This window comes from Antrostomus carolinensis, unplaced genomic scaffold (genome assembly GCF_000700745.2).
Source record: "Antrostomus carolinensis isolate BGI_N321 unplaced genomic scaffold, ASM70074v2 scaffold5342, whole genome shotgun sequence".
Classification (NCBI taxonomy): domain Eukaryota; kingdom Metazoa; phylum Chordata; class Aves; order Caprimulgiformes; family Caprimulgidae; genus Antrostomus; species Antrostomus carolinensis.
The window spans coordinates 13,440-28,062 of NW_010298818.1; the positions used below are offsets into that span (position 1 = coordinate 13,440).

Genomic DNA, 14,623 nt, shown 5'->3' on the forward strand with positions numbered 1-14,623 from the left:
TCCTGGGGGGCGGTGCCATTCACCTTCTTGCTCCTGGAGGGCTTTAAAGATGTTGTATCTTAAAGGATCTAAAATTTGGGGGCATCAAAAGATGGCTTTCTGAATAAGTGGATATATCAACTTTTTACTGTTGTCTGTAGGAAACTGATGTAATTACCTTTTAAAATTGCACTGTGTTTCAGTAGTGTCTGCAGGTATGGTCTTGTCCCTTCAGTCTCTCAGACATATCTTCTGTTCTTAGGACCTACTGCATAAATTTCTGCTTAATCCTAGTGAAATGTTCAAAACTCAGCCTAGCTTTAAATGCTGGTGGAAATTTAGGATTAATACTGGGCACGTGTTCCACAGTCAATTTAAAGCGATGCTATGTAAGATGCTACCAAAAGAGGTGGTCCAACTCAACCTTCTGGTTTTGCCACGTCTCTAATGGATGGCAGAGCTGCTGTGGCACGAGGGCCCCTTCCAGAAGCAGCCACAATTTTGTGTAAGTGACATGGAGGCACATACCTAAAGACATGCCTAATGATACTGCCTTTTTGGTGGTGCTGTTAACCATCTCTTGCTCATACTCTGGGATATCCCAGCTGTCCACCACCTTTTGGTAGAGCCCTGCTCAGCTCTCCTGTGCTTTGTACCACATCGTGGTAAGGAGTGGGGGTGTACAGTATTTTGAGAAAGAAAAGAGTCAGCATCATGAGATATGTTAGAGTTTGCTGGACTAAAGAAAACCCAGCTAGACATGCCCCCCCCCCCTTCAGGGAAGGTTGCTGGTGTTTCTGGCCCAGAGGTGAAATTGCCTGCCTCGTGTCTGCTGCTGTGATTCAAGACTTTTGCCTGTTTGTTTCTGAAATGTGCTGTGCTACGTGGGATTGCTGGTTTGGCTGCTGGGATGGTCTGTTTCTGGTAATGGTGCTGCACGTTTAAAGGGAAAGATGAATGATACCTGCAGGTATGTGCTTTTGGAGAGAGGCAGGTTTTTGCTCTGTCCAAGGGACTGGAAAGCATTTTATAGCTAAGGGAATAATGTTGGTAAGAGGAAAAAATGCTGTGGATCCTGCGTGGGGGTGCTGAATGACCGTCTGCTTGCACTGTGTTTGAACTATTAGTTGTATGTTCTGCAGTTTGTGCTGCATGGCTCTGGGCATTGGGGCTCCCCAACTCCTGCCTCCCCCAGGAAATGAAGCTTTTTCCCTCTTCCCTGGGGCTTTGGACAGGCTGAGGCTGTGCACATATTCCTGATGGCATTAGGGGTTCCCATGGGGCCAGGCTGGTAAGCTCTCATGCCCTCAGCATTAATCCAGCTTCCAGACTGGGTTGGAAGGGATTTCTCCCCAGCTCACCCTGTTCCTGCCAGTCTGATTATGGGGGGTGGGTTGTAAGTGTGGGTTTGTGGTGGTTCTTTTCTGTCCTACTCTGTAGTCTGGGCAGGGAGTGTTTCCTGGGATCATCTGAAATTTAAGCATTTGTTAGCTGTGCTTGGAGTCTCTCATTGAGGTCTGTGGATTTCTCCTGTTGATTTGTGTGGGAGAAAATCCCAAGGAGAGCAGCAAAACTGGTGAGGAATCTGGGGGAGGGGGAGAGAGAATTGTTCTTATGCTGGAAAACCTTTGTAATGTAAATGAGCCATAAATCAGCTCTCTGGTGGCTTAATGCACTGACTATTTTCCTGTCAGCAGTCTCTGGCACAGAGAACTTGTCTTCTATATCACTTAATATACTGATAGTAAATCCAGGTTTTTACCACTATTTTTCTGGAGGTTTTTACTACTATTTCAGTAGGCATAAACTTAACATCTAGCCAATCACAGGTAAACTTAGTTTAAATAATATTTTATGGTTTTGACATAAGAGTGCATTTCTGTCAGCTGCTGGGTTTTTGCTTTCAGTAATGCTTCTATAAATACATGGATTCATGGTGTTAATCACGTTTCAGTTGGACATCTTTAAAAATCAAATCTCCTTAAGCAGAAGATTTATCCATATGTTCAATATCTGTATTAAAAAGATGATGCTTCTCTTTCCACCTGGACCACAGCAGGTGCTGTGCCTAGCAGTTTTGCTTGCCTGAGGCTAAGGGTTTTTTTGTTATTATAGAAGTGGTTTGTGTTACAAATGCTGCCAAAACACCCGGTTTGGGGGTTTTTTTTGGTTTTTTTTTGCAATTCTGTGTTTAAAACCAGAGCATATGACTCTGGTCCCATGAACTGGTGCAGTTGAGCAGTTTCTGCATATGAAGAATCATCCTGCTTGGTTTAACAGAACAGGGACAGTTGCTTGTAGGAACCGAGCTGTAGCAAGGGTGGTGGGAGCAGGCCCAAGGCTCTGCTGCTGTGGGGTGAAATGTCAGGGCATCAGACAGGAGAGGAGGCCATCAGCTCCCCACCCACCTGCCGTAGCAGGGGTTGGACCCAGCATGCCAGGAAGCTTTCTTTCCCAGCCCAGAAGGGAATGGGCAAGGGGGGACAGTGGCAGGAGGTGGCACTGACCCCCCAGCCATGCCGCAGCCTGGGTGCATGTGGTTACTGCCCGGAGCGAGGCCACTCAATGTTAAGCAGAGGGGCTGCCTTATAAGGGCAAATTCAAGAGCACTGTAACTTTCTGATTGTTATTTCTGGGCTTCAGTATATGTGTAATGGTTGCTCCAGAGGACAAATGTTGTAAATAATGAATGCCCTCCCTTCTCCCTCCATTCCCCTTGCTTTTATTTCTGAGCAGATGTCATATGGTATGGAATATCCCTTTGGTCCGTTTGGGTCAGCTGTCCTGGCTCTGTCCCCTCCCAAGACCTTCTCCACCCCCAGCCTAAGGGGGTAGGTGGAGGGAAAGTTGGAGAGACAGCCTTGGTGCTGTGCTAGCTGGAGAAGGTGCAGATGGAGCAGAACCTGCTGCTTCCTCCTGTCACCACCTCTTCCATCGTGCTGATAGAGGGCAAGATTTACTTTTTGTCTTTGTTTTCCCCATGAGGCAATTGCTTCTTCCCCTTCCAATTTTGAGTGCATGTTCAAAGCTTCAGCTGAAGAGTGAATCAAATAATACAATCTATTTTTCAGTCAAAGCAGAAATAATTTTTGATATAATAAGCACAGAAAATTTTAAGATGTAGTAATTAACACGCACTTTGTCTCTTACAAATGTAAATGTAATGGAGGACCTGTTACACTAATATAATGGTGTGGCTACCGAAAAATATCGGACTGTGCCAAGTACTTCTTTTAGCATAAGGTATATGCACGTGAGAAGTTGCATTGGTATGTGCCTTCCATAAGCCTGTCCCACATAGACAAGCCCTACCCTGTCGTGTCATCTTTATACTTATGGTTATTGATCTTTTGACCATAGTGTTAAAAAGGTGGTGTCATATTCTATGGAAGCATTGATGCGAGTACCTCCTCTGGGTGGAGGGGGATTATCAATCTCACTTATGAAATGTCCATTGTAGGAGACAATATCGCTCATTATTCCAAACACTAAAGCTAGATTCCTCATTTTCCCACTCATTATCAGCATTGCTGAGTGTTTCTTTGAACTTTAATCCATGTAACAGGATCTTCAGTATGCTTGGGCATTTCCTCTTCTGTGCTGAGTGAGTGTCAGTTAATGGGAACTCTATTCAGGAAGCCAATTAAACTGCTCAATGTGTGAAATAGGTTCCAAGTTGTTTGGGGACAATGAAAGCAAACATAGAACTGAGACACAGGGTGGGTTGGTTGAGATCTGTTTTTAACAATTACTCTGAAATACTTTAAATAGAACCTTTCTCCACTTGTGTCACGATGCTTCTTGCTGTAAATTTGCTCCTGAACAGATGAGTTTGCAGCCCGTTTGTAAGCATGTGCACAGGATCTCTTACGTTGTGAGCTCCAGCTGTGATTAACAGAGTCCCTGAGAAATACATGGTGGCATTTGGGTAATTGCGTCATCGTGAAAGCTGGAGTTTAAAACCATTAGTTTGGCTTCATTTTAATGCATTTTTTTTTCATCCTGACCTTTTCTATTAATAATAAGAAAATAAGAAGTTGTATGTTTTTTCTTTGTGTTTTTCTTTTTTAAACTATTTTGTTTACATCTGTATTAAATCTGTAGTTTCATGCCAAACAGGATGGTGCAATCTTACAGAGAGCCTTGAAATTTAAATGTTAATTTTCAGAATAACTTTTAAAATAAAAGCAAAAGCTGATGTGTACAGGTGTTTTAAATCTCAGTCCCCTCCCTCTCTAAGATATCCCTTTTAGTGGTTATTTAAATATAATTGAATTTTTTACTTTACTTGGGTCACTGGCTTCGTGATCATGGTTACTTTCAGATCCCTCTGACTTTGCGGGTCATCAAAGTCAGCCAGGTGACTACACTTACAGAGTTCAGTCAACTTACTCAATATTAAGATCTTCTTTATGAAGAAAACAATGATTTCTCCTCTTCCCTGCTGCTGTTGGAGAAGCAGAGTCACTGTTTCCTCGCTTTTTGTAGCAGGGGAAGCTGCCTGTCTCCCAGCCCTTGCAGTGCAAATCTTTGTGAAAATTTCTCAACATCAAAGTGCCTTTTCTGGGTAAGTGGGAAGAATCAGACAGAATCACAGGGGTTGGAAGGGACCTCAGGAGATCATCTAGTCCATCCCCCCTGCCAAAGCAGGTTCCCTACGACAAGTTACACAGGAATCTGCGTCGAGGCGGGTTTTGAACATCTCCAGAGATGGTGACTCCACAACCTCGCTGGGCAGCCTGTCCCAGTGCTCTGTCACACTCGCAGTGTAAAGAAGTTTTTCCTTAAGTCTGTCTGGAGCTTTTGGTGTTCCAGTTTTTGCCCATTGCCCCTTGTCCTGTCACTGGGCACCACTGAAAAGAGCCCAGCCCTATCCATTTGGCCCCCACATTTCAGATATTTATAAGCATTGAAAGATCCCCTCTCAGTCTTCTCTTCTCCAGGCTGAAGAGTCCCAGCTCTCTCAGCCTCTCGTCATACGGGAGATGCTCCAGGCCCCTCATCATCTTTGTGGCCTCTGCTGGACTCTCTCCAGAAGGTCCCTGTCTGCCACAAGCACTTCAGTGCTGTTGTCCAGAGATCTGTGGGGCACAACGTGACCTGCATCTGGTTTGGCTTTCTGGCTTCCTCTTTTTGCTGATCTCAGCTTAACATTACAGGGAACGAGCAAGACTGTAGCTTGACAAACCCTTTGGTCTGGGCAAAGTGCCTTTGAACTGGCACTGCTGCTTGGAAGAGCAGTATTGTCTTTGTCTACCTGAAAGGATGATGTAGAGAGGTGGGGGTCGGTCTGTTCAACCAAGTAACAAGTGATAGAACAAGAGGAAATGGCCTCAAGTTGCACCAAGGGAAGTTTAGGTTGGATTTTTAGGAAGCATTTCTTTACTGAGAGGGTTATCAGGCATTGGAACAAGTTGCCCAGGGCAGCAGTGGAGTCCTCATCCCTGGGGGGACTGAAGAGTCCTGTAGACACAGTGCTGAGGGACATGGTTTATTCGGGGACTTGTCATTGTTAGGTTAATGATTGGACTTGATGATCTTAAAGGTCTTTTCCAATGTAGGCAATTCTGTGTGATTCTATGTCTCCCCTTTTGGCTTTCTCCTTTGTGTTGATAAAAATGTCAGCACAGCCAAGTGGGATTTAAAGGGGGAGTGACCCTATTTTGAAAAATTATTTTATATATTGTCAGTTTTGCAGGATCAGTGGTGACCAGAGAGAGGTGCCTTCTCTTGCTGACGAAAGTGGCTTAAAATGCTTCTTTGAGCTATCAGCTTTTCCTTGAGTAGTACTGTGCCCCTCCTGAATCCTCGAAGTTAATGCAGGTAGGACTCCTTCATGAGTGTGCCCAAAGGTGTATAGGCTTCTAGCAATTTGTAGTGTAGGTACCTGCAGAACAACAAAAACAACAACAAAAAAACCCCACAAACAAACAAAAACCAAACCCAAAAAAGCCCCAAAAGGCTGTATCCCTGTGACTGTCTTCTCCACAGTGCTTCATGTGCCCTGCCATGATGAATTTTCATAGTTGCTTTTTGTGTCTGTTTGTGTCTTTGGCCAACACAGCATGCCTAAGCTATTTATTTTTAGCTGCTTTTCACCTTATCTGAAAGTATTTCTTTAAATAATTTAATGTGGTGCCCTTGGTATTTCTCATATAAGCGATAGTAAAATACCATTCCCTGAGACTTTTTCCTGGAGGTGGGTTGAGCTACATTATCACTGCACAATGTTTGGCACATTTCCTGTGGATTTTACTTTATCTGACCATTGATTTTCATCTACTATTTTATTGTTTCATTGTAAATATTTATTGCTGTTTGAGTCACTGAGTGCTAAATTTCCTTCCGACTTGCTTTCAGGCAATTTATTTGATACTAAAACTGGCTCTGTATTATCAGGAAAAATTTGGTATTTACCTAATCTGAGAATGGGTGTGTAGCAGTGACTGTACGGAGTGGTACACATCCCCCACAACTCTCCATGGACCTTGTCTTCTTCTTTCTTCTTTTGGATTGTTCTGAAGTCTTGCACTTTGTTTTGCTGTATTAATCAGTTACTAATTTAAAAGAGCCTTCCTCTTTGTTTTATGGAAGTTGAGTGTCTTGAAGAGTGTTAAGCTGAGGCAGGGAGGGAGGAGTTTATCAAAGTTTTGGGGAGAACTTGAGATGTATTTCAGCCAGCCTGATTACCATGTGCTCATTGTCCTTGTCAAGTAATCTTAATAACTTTAGTAGGATATGAGTCTCCTGTGCAGAATCTGTGCGGCTTCCCTGTAATATCCTCCTCTTCCTTGTAACTGCAGTTCCCTTTTTCTTATGGTTTCATCCAGCTGCTGTCAAGGGGAGTGGTGGCTCCAGGAGCTGGCACCGAACGTGAGGAGAGCAGCTGGAGCCCAGCACCGGCTGGAGATGATGGGGCAAGACCGTTCCTCCCTGACCAGGGCTTCGGTGTGGGGAGTGTGTCTTGCTGAGCCGAGCCGCTTTGGGAAGAATTTGTTGCATGCGTAGGAGCTGTTTGGGATGATTAATGAGCACCACAGTAGGAGAAAGACCTGGCATCATTAGCAGAGGAGAAGAGGAGGAGCAGGATGGGAGTGTGGTAAGAGTCCAGTTGGTATGTGTGACAAGATAGATCCGTGGTGTGGGTTTAATTGAGCAAGCCTGTTAAATGAACTTTAGACAAAGTTAAAGGAGTCATCCAAAGGGAGGGATTTCTTCATTTTGCCTTCTGCCTAAATCTGCTCTTTGAGAGCCTGCGGTAACTGAGGTTATGAGAGAAGGAATTAAATAGATGTCTAAATCAAACAAAACAGCTTTCCAAAATCCTTTCCCTATGGAAAAAGATTTTATTAAATTGTTGTCATAGTAATGGAGTGCTGAATACATCAGAACCTCTTTTGCTAAATAAACAGAAAAAATGGGGATGCTTTGAAAATATAAAGTTTATTATGCTGTATGGGAACATCCCATTCTTAAATTTAAGAAAACAAACTTTCCAACAGCTCAAAACTCTCTGGAGTTTTACCCTGGGAAATGTTGATTATTCCCCCCCAAAATAAACATAAGACAGCTTAAGTGGGATATTTAAAATTCCCTGATACCAGTCAGAAGACTGGGGGGAAAATAAACACGTTTTCATTTAATCTAAGAACTTTTTTCTGTCAAAACATACAATGCCTTTAAAATTTCAGAACAGCTTTACTACAAATCATTCCCTTCACATTACAAATGATGAAACAGAGGCAGAGAGACTTGGTTTTGTAAGCTAATGGCAGTATCAGGAAGAAAACAAACATACCCTGAGTATCAGTACAACACTTTACTCTTTGAAGCATGCCAACTTTCTTGAGCATTGCTGATGACTGACCATGTGTGAAACCTGATGAAGGTATTTGTTGTAAATTAGTAACAGAAGTTCTGATAAAAGTGTAAATTTCTAGCTTTGACATGTGCTACTAATATCAGAGCTTTCTGTAGATGCTGTTTGTCATTTGAAATGACCAGACTATGGACACTTCAGTGCCTGTAACTGCCATACTGCAACCACACACTGATGTCCTTGGTAACTATTTCAGAGTTACTTTTCTTTTTGGTAGGTTTTTTCCTTCTGCAGTTAATTGTTTAAATAAAAATTAAAAATGTGTTCCATCCCTTCTTTTTGCCTTAATAGTCTGTTTTAATAGTAAACATACAGCCTTGTGGCTCGCTCGTGTCCAAAACAGGATGCATACCTGAAATGGCTGGTGTTTCATGGAGCATGATGCTTTCTTGCAGGGTGGATGCTGCCTTGTTTATAAGAAGATACCTCACTGAGGATGAATGGTTTTGTATTCATTTCTGTTGTGAAGTGAAAGTAGCTGCACTGCGGAAGTCAGGAGTGAAGCGTTATGGTCTGGCAAGCAGTCTGACTTCCTTTGGCTTTGCAAACAGTAATGATTTATTTTGTCTGAGATTGCTTATTTGTCAGGTTACATCAGATGGGATGAGAGGGTAGCCGTGCCCGGAGCTGGCCAAGTCGTGCTGGCACTGAGCTGGGTGAAAGGGAGGTGGACGATCTCTGTGGGCTGGAATAGAACATAGCTGACTAGGATCAGACCAGTGGGTGCCTAATGGGGATTTTTACTCTAAGGTTTCTGTACATAGTGCTTTTTTAATGTCATGAATTTGATTTATTTAACTGTTTTGGATAACACATAGGGTACAAAGAAATTAGTACTTATTATATGGAGTGTAGAGATTTAAATTAAGATGAAAATGGTTAATTTTGAATGAAATAATTGGGGATGTATATAATTTTTTATACAAAGTAAATTAAGAGGAATCTTGATGGCAACAAAACAGATTAAGATGTTTGAAGTGTTTTAAAGTTCCTTTTTACAAGTTTTGTTAACCTTATTGTATATATACATAAATGGATTAAAAACCCCAGCATTTGTAGAACATGATCTGTTTGTGCTGTGTAGGATGTTAAGCTGATTACATGCCAGATATCAAAGCACATTTTAGAGGATGCACATTGTGGAAAATTTCCCAAAAGGAAAACTGTGTCAGCTTCAAGACAGAATGAAGACTTCTTCTCCCTTCTCACTTCCTCCTTTTTTAATATTTTTGGAAAGCCTCTTTGTTAGATGCTTTTGTTTCTAAAGTGAGTGTTGTCTGTGCTGTATGATTTTTACTAATCTAATACATCATAAAAATAATGCCTTATTGTCCTAGGAGATTTTTAGAACTTTCTACGGTATGGACCTAGTGTTCTTTGTCTGTGATTAATTATTGTATATCAAATGAGATCCTATTCAATTGTTTGTTAGGCATTTCTGTTGAGTAAGTGTTAACTAAAACCAAATGAAATTTCCAGAAAAAAATTTCCAGATTTCCATTTCTTTATTGTCTCAGTGTCAGAGTTGCATAGCTTTATTGATTGCTGGTAGTCTTCTAGTGAAAGCTGTGCAGATATCGTGACCCCTTCATTCTCTGATCAAGTTTGGTTTGTTGGTTTTTTTTTTCACACTAACTACCTGCCTTGTTAGTGTAATGGGAAATTCAGGCTGTTTATTCTAAAAATGCAGATTTATTTGCCTTTTGTAGGCAGTCAGATAGACTTGGGTCTGGAAGATGAAGTAGGCAATTTCTTTAAATCTTTCCTAGCTCTTTTAAGTCAGTGCCCAAGCTATTAAGCTCAGTTGCAAATTAATTTAAGTGAGCACTGCTGACCTTGTATTTTTACCTGCCTACTCTGAAATTATGCCCATTTTGAATCATTAGTCTTTCTAAATGGTATGAGAACAGTCGTTGTGTTGCAGAAAGTTTATGCTCCCTGTTCCCTCTGTAGGGTAGAAGCCTGAAAGGTCTCTGCAGCCAGCTCACAGTGCCCATTAAGAAGCAGTTCCTCTGACTCTCAGGGGACTCAGTGGAAAAGGCCCCGTGCCATCCGCTGTGCACAGTAACAGACTGAAAACTTTTACTGGAAAACTCTGTATTTGGACAGACTTAGAAAATAACTTATCAGCTGTTGCTCAGAGAACATTTTGAGGAGCTATAAAAGGATGCCTCTATATAAATTCACAAGAAATATTTGGAACTAATTAGCTTGAAAAACATTATCTGGCATCTGAATGAAATTACAGATGTGTAACTCTTTCCTCAGGAACCTGAGTATTTTTCAGATAAGCTGTTTGTTTCTCCTGCCCTCCCTTTTCTCTCTCCCTTTTCCTTCCCCTATCAACTTTTGTAGTGAAGCACAACATATTTGTTAAGTCTGGTACTGAAAAACAAACATCATCTGCAGTAACACCTTATCCAATCACAGGAAATGATATTGAAAGGCTGATTTAATTGCAAAACCTGACACAGGTGAAACTGAGGGATTTAATTTTTTTATTTTTTTTTTTTTAAACTTATGTGGCTTTCAGCTCCCTTCTGCTCTCAGAACCATTAGGACAAGCTGAGTGTTAGTTTTATTCAGAGAAATCCCTTTTAAAACTGAACAAAACCACTTGAAATCTTCCAAAGTAGTTGGAAAAGGACATAATTTGACAAATGGTGTTCTTAATTCTGTCTTCCATGGCAGCTCTTGATGTGAAGGCTGGGAAATACCTGAGAGCTGGGAGAAGAACAGATGTGACTTTCAGCCTCCAACTTCTTCAGGAGGTGATGGGTTTGAAATCAGAGTGGTAGAGGGGCTGGCAGCTTGTGTGGGTACCCAGTCTGCCTTGCTGGGATGTGCAGGTGGATGCGAGAGAAGGGGGAGTGGAGGCTGAGGGGGGTGCCTCAAGGGGACGGAGTTTTGTTTAAGATGCAGTAAACCCTCCAGCTGTGCTCTTCACAGCCCAATCTCTGCTGCTCTGTAACACTACATGTTAGTAACGAATTGCCTTGTTTGTATACAGGACTTTGTATTTAGTTTACTAAGAGGATGTACATAATGTCAAAAAAGCATAGTAAATTTGAGGCTGCTGTTATGGTTTGAAATGCTGTTAAAGGCTTGTTTTGGTTCCTTGGGATATTATAGTTGAGGTTTTTCAAGAGTGAGTGAGGTGGAGGGTTTGGGATGATTTTGGCCCGGGTTTAGAGACCTCTAGAAGCAGCATCTTATGAGCAGAGATCATAACCCCAGTAGAGCTGCAGTAACTCTGAGTCCTGTGATAAACATCATGGATACTCGGTCCTCATCTGGTATTTTTTCTAGTGCTGAGGTTGCTGCTTTGAGAGTTGGATGGTCATTGCCTTGAAATGGAGCAGTGGGCAGGAGGAGGAGGTTTGGCACTATCTGAAAATCTGATGCCTACCATGAGGATGGAATAGAAATTATGGAGTACAGAGATTCTTGATCACCTGAAAAGTACCTGTGGCATTGCCCATCCACAGCAGCAGCTGTGTGCTGGTAGAAGCCCCATCCCTGGAAACATTCAAGGTCAGGTTGGATGGGGCTTTGAGCAGCCTGATCCAGTTGAAGATGTCCCTGCTTACTGCAGGGGGGTTGGACTAGATGACCTTTAAAGGTCCCTTCCAACCCAAACTGTTCTGTAATTCTGTGCTGTAGGTTTTGTGATGAACTGTTGGTGGGCTGTGGTACATGGGAAACAGGCAAGATGAAATGCTATGGGGAAAACCGTCAGTCAGTTATGTTGCTGTCAGTCAGTTCAGGTGCTTGTTTCTGCTTTCGTCTTTTCTGTCACTCATGGACCAGTTTTGTTTTAGCTCTTTATTCTTAAAGTTTCCTGGGGCAACTTTGAAAACTCTAGTTCAAATGAGTAAGTTTTAAGGAAAATACTGACGGAAGCTGTTAGTATTGTCACGAGGACTGTTGACCTCTAGAGAGGTTTTTCTCTTTATTTGTTTTTTCCACATCCAAAGAAGGCTTCTATGTTTCCATTGGCAACCTTTTTTTTTTCTTGTTTTGAGATACTACATTTATACTACAGAAAGCTTACTTAACAGAGTTTGTGATTAAAACAAATAGACTATGAATCTGAGGACAGAAGTCTCTGATGCAGTGTGAGTAGAAATGGGGCTGGCAGTGGGGTGCTTGCCAGTTCTCATCTGCTGAAGCAGATGATTTGGGTACCCTGTGATACCCTCATGTACAGGAAGGTTGTTGAGTCACTAGAGTAAAAAGTCAGGGATGTGACTCATTTACAAGTTTGGAATCAAGTGCAACCATGGTAAGGCTGTGCCATGTCAGTGTAGAGCGCTGCTTTGCGAAGATTTCTGCCAGGGCTAAATATAGACATTGTGTATGCAACGTGACTGTAATGTTTTGTGGTTGCTACAGCAGCCTTTGATCAGGACTATGGCTCATTAGTCAAAAATAAGCTTCCTTTGCATATGCAAATTTTCATTAGTCTAAACAAAACACTCAATTTGTTATATAGATGTATTCACTTTTATAAATCCCTGTAGATTGTTTTCATATGTAGTCAGGACCTGATCTGTGAAGTTTCACACACACTAAATCTCTTTTGCTGTGCAGAGCAACTACTACTTGTCTTGCAAATGGGTGGGTTTGAATGAATGGGAAACCACAGCATTGTCACCGAGTTAGCTGCAGAATGTAAATCGCCTCCTATCATATTTTGGGAAGCATTTAAGAAATAGGTATACATGTGTGTGTGATAGACACAGCTTTTGCAAGACAATCTTTTGAAATGCATCACTGAGAAGTGTTGGTCCTATGTGGTTTGAGAAACTGACCCCTCTCGGAGGTCTCAAGCTGGATATTCTAAACTTGGGAACTGGTTTTAATGTTTTCTTTCAAAAAAACCCCCAAAAAACAACAAAAAACAAACAAGCCTGAAATGTCTTACTATAGTTCTGAAATACTCTCTATATTAATTCTTATATTGTAGCCTGCAAAGATATATTAATAGTATATAAATATAAAAGGTGGAAGGAAAAATCTCTGAAATGCCTGCATTACTTTAATAACTTAATGTATTAAGTTTTCCCTTACATAAACTACTGCTGTGAGATCATATAACCTTTTCCCATTTGTGGTGACTCATTGATTGTCTGTATTTTCTATGCGTAATTCTTCTTGTGCACGTAACAGTTTTTAGCATCAAGGAGATTAATAAACTACTCCCTCCCTTAGGTACCTTGTATCCAAGAAGTTAATGTACTAGAGAGGAGGATCATTAGATAGATTAGTTGGTCGTTTTTTGTGGTCTGTGTCAGTGATTCTTAACTGAGGACTATTTTAGTGTCACTGGCTCTCAGCCAGATTACAGATAAAATCGGCCTTTGCTCTCACTAAGCAAAGCCAGTGCTAAAGATGGTGATTTAGCAGAAGATTCCATGTTAAGATTCCTGAAACATCTTTCTCACTTGAGCTGTGCTTCAAGAGGTCTTCGAAAAAGAAAATACTCTTGTTGCTATAGTGACAAGTCCCAAGATTTATAGGCAGCTGTTAAGATTTCTCTCAGAGGAGCTGCAGCAGCTGGGAAATGTTCCTGCACAAGCAATTTGCGGCCACGTCGGTCGCGTTGCGGAAGGAGCTGTTGGGTGACACTTGCAGTACCGGGTGGTGTGGGTTGTGCAAGAACAGATGTCGAGTAGCATGGGTGGCCTCTGGGAGATAACCCTGGACAAAATGGAAATAAGTAACAAGTTTGTATCAAAACAAGTAGCTTTATAAAGCAAGAGCAGTTGACTGTGAAGTTATGGTAGCTGTTGTATTATAATACATTATGATCTGAGGGTTTATTTTATCCTAAGCTTCATCTTGAAAATGGGATTCAGTGTCTTGTTCCTACATTTAGATGTATGGTGGTTTAAAAACAAAACAACTTTTTGATGGTTTCTGTTTCTTTTTCCCTATTCTTCCTCCCCAGTAAACAACAGTCAATACTTTATTACCTTTTTTGTTATTATTGAGATGTCCTTGAGATGATGATATGACGATTGATGAGTGTTCTATAGGATAATCTCAGCTAACATGTTGCTGATGCAAAGTGTATGGTTTTTACTCAGTTGTAAGGAATTCTGATATTAAATTAATTTTTAAAAGATCAGGTTATCAAGTGAGTTAACTTTTCTGTAGAGGTTCACTGTATCTTAATGTTGTGGGTTTTTCCTTTATGCACAGTTTGAAAAAGAAAAGGCAAGCCAAACAAAACACCGAGACTGTCCCTGCCAATTCCCTCGGATCTCCTGTTTCTAAAACATCTTCGGAGAAAGATGATGAAAGTAAAGTTATTTTGGAGCAAATCAGTTCCTCTGAAGACAACTGTAAATTTGCTGGGGAAAAGGAAACTGTTCCAGACAAAGAAAAGAAAAAGAAAAAATACAATCAACTGAAAGACATCAGACGCACAGAACTTAAAAGATACTATAGTACTGGTGAGTTATGTTAATGCTATAGTATTTTGAAATATGTTTGCTTTGATAGCTTGTTAGTATGCTTTTCTCATACTCTCTAGGCCTTCCTTGAAAGGATAATTGACTTTGGATATCCTTCCCACAAAAAACAAACAAAATTTTGTAGTTCTGCATATTGTCTGCTTCTGAATTTAACATTGCAGTTCTTAAACCATATATATTTCTTGTTTCTCAGTTCTAAAACTCACTGTTGTTATGGGCAACAGTGAAATTTATTACTGCATTTTATTTTAATTTTTTTAAGATTTGTCCTCAGTGTTTTATG

General features: G+C 41.1%; 1 protein-coding gene across 1 annotated transcript in view; it reads left to right on the forward strand.

Moving 5' to 3' along the window:
• The window catches only part of LOC104520777 (nuclear receptor coactivator 7-like), a gene marked incomplete at its 3' end in the record, with an annotated part of 22,289 nt that extends 7,970 nt beyond the window's left edge, over positions 1-14,319 (forward strand). The window contains exon 2 of the mRNA XM_010162568.1: positions 14,066-14,319. Coding sequence (XP_010160870.1) covers positions 14,066-14,319 — 254 coding nt within the window. The remainder of the gene's footprint in view (positions 1-14,065) is intronic.
• Positions 14,320-14,623: the final 304 nt, after the last annotated feature.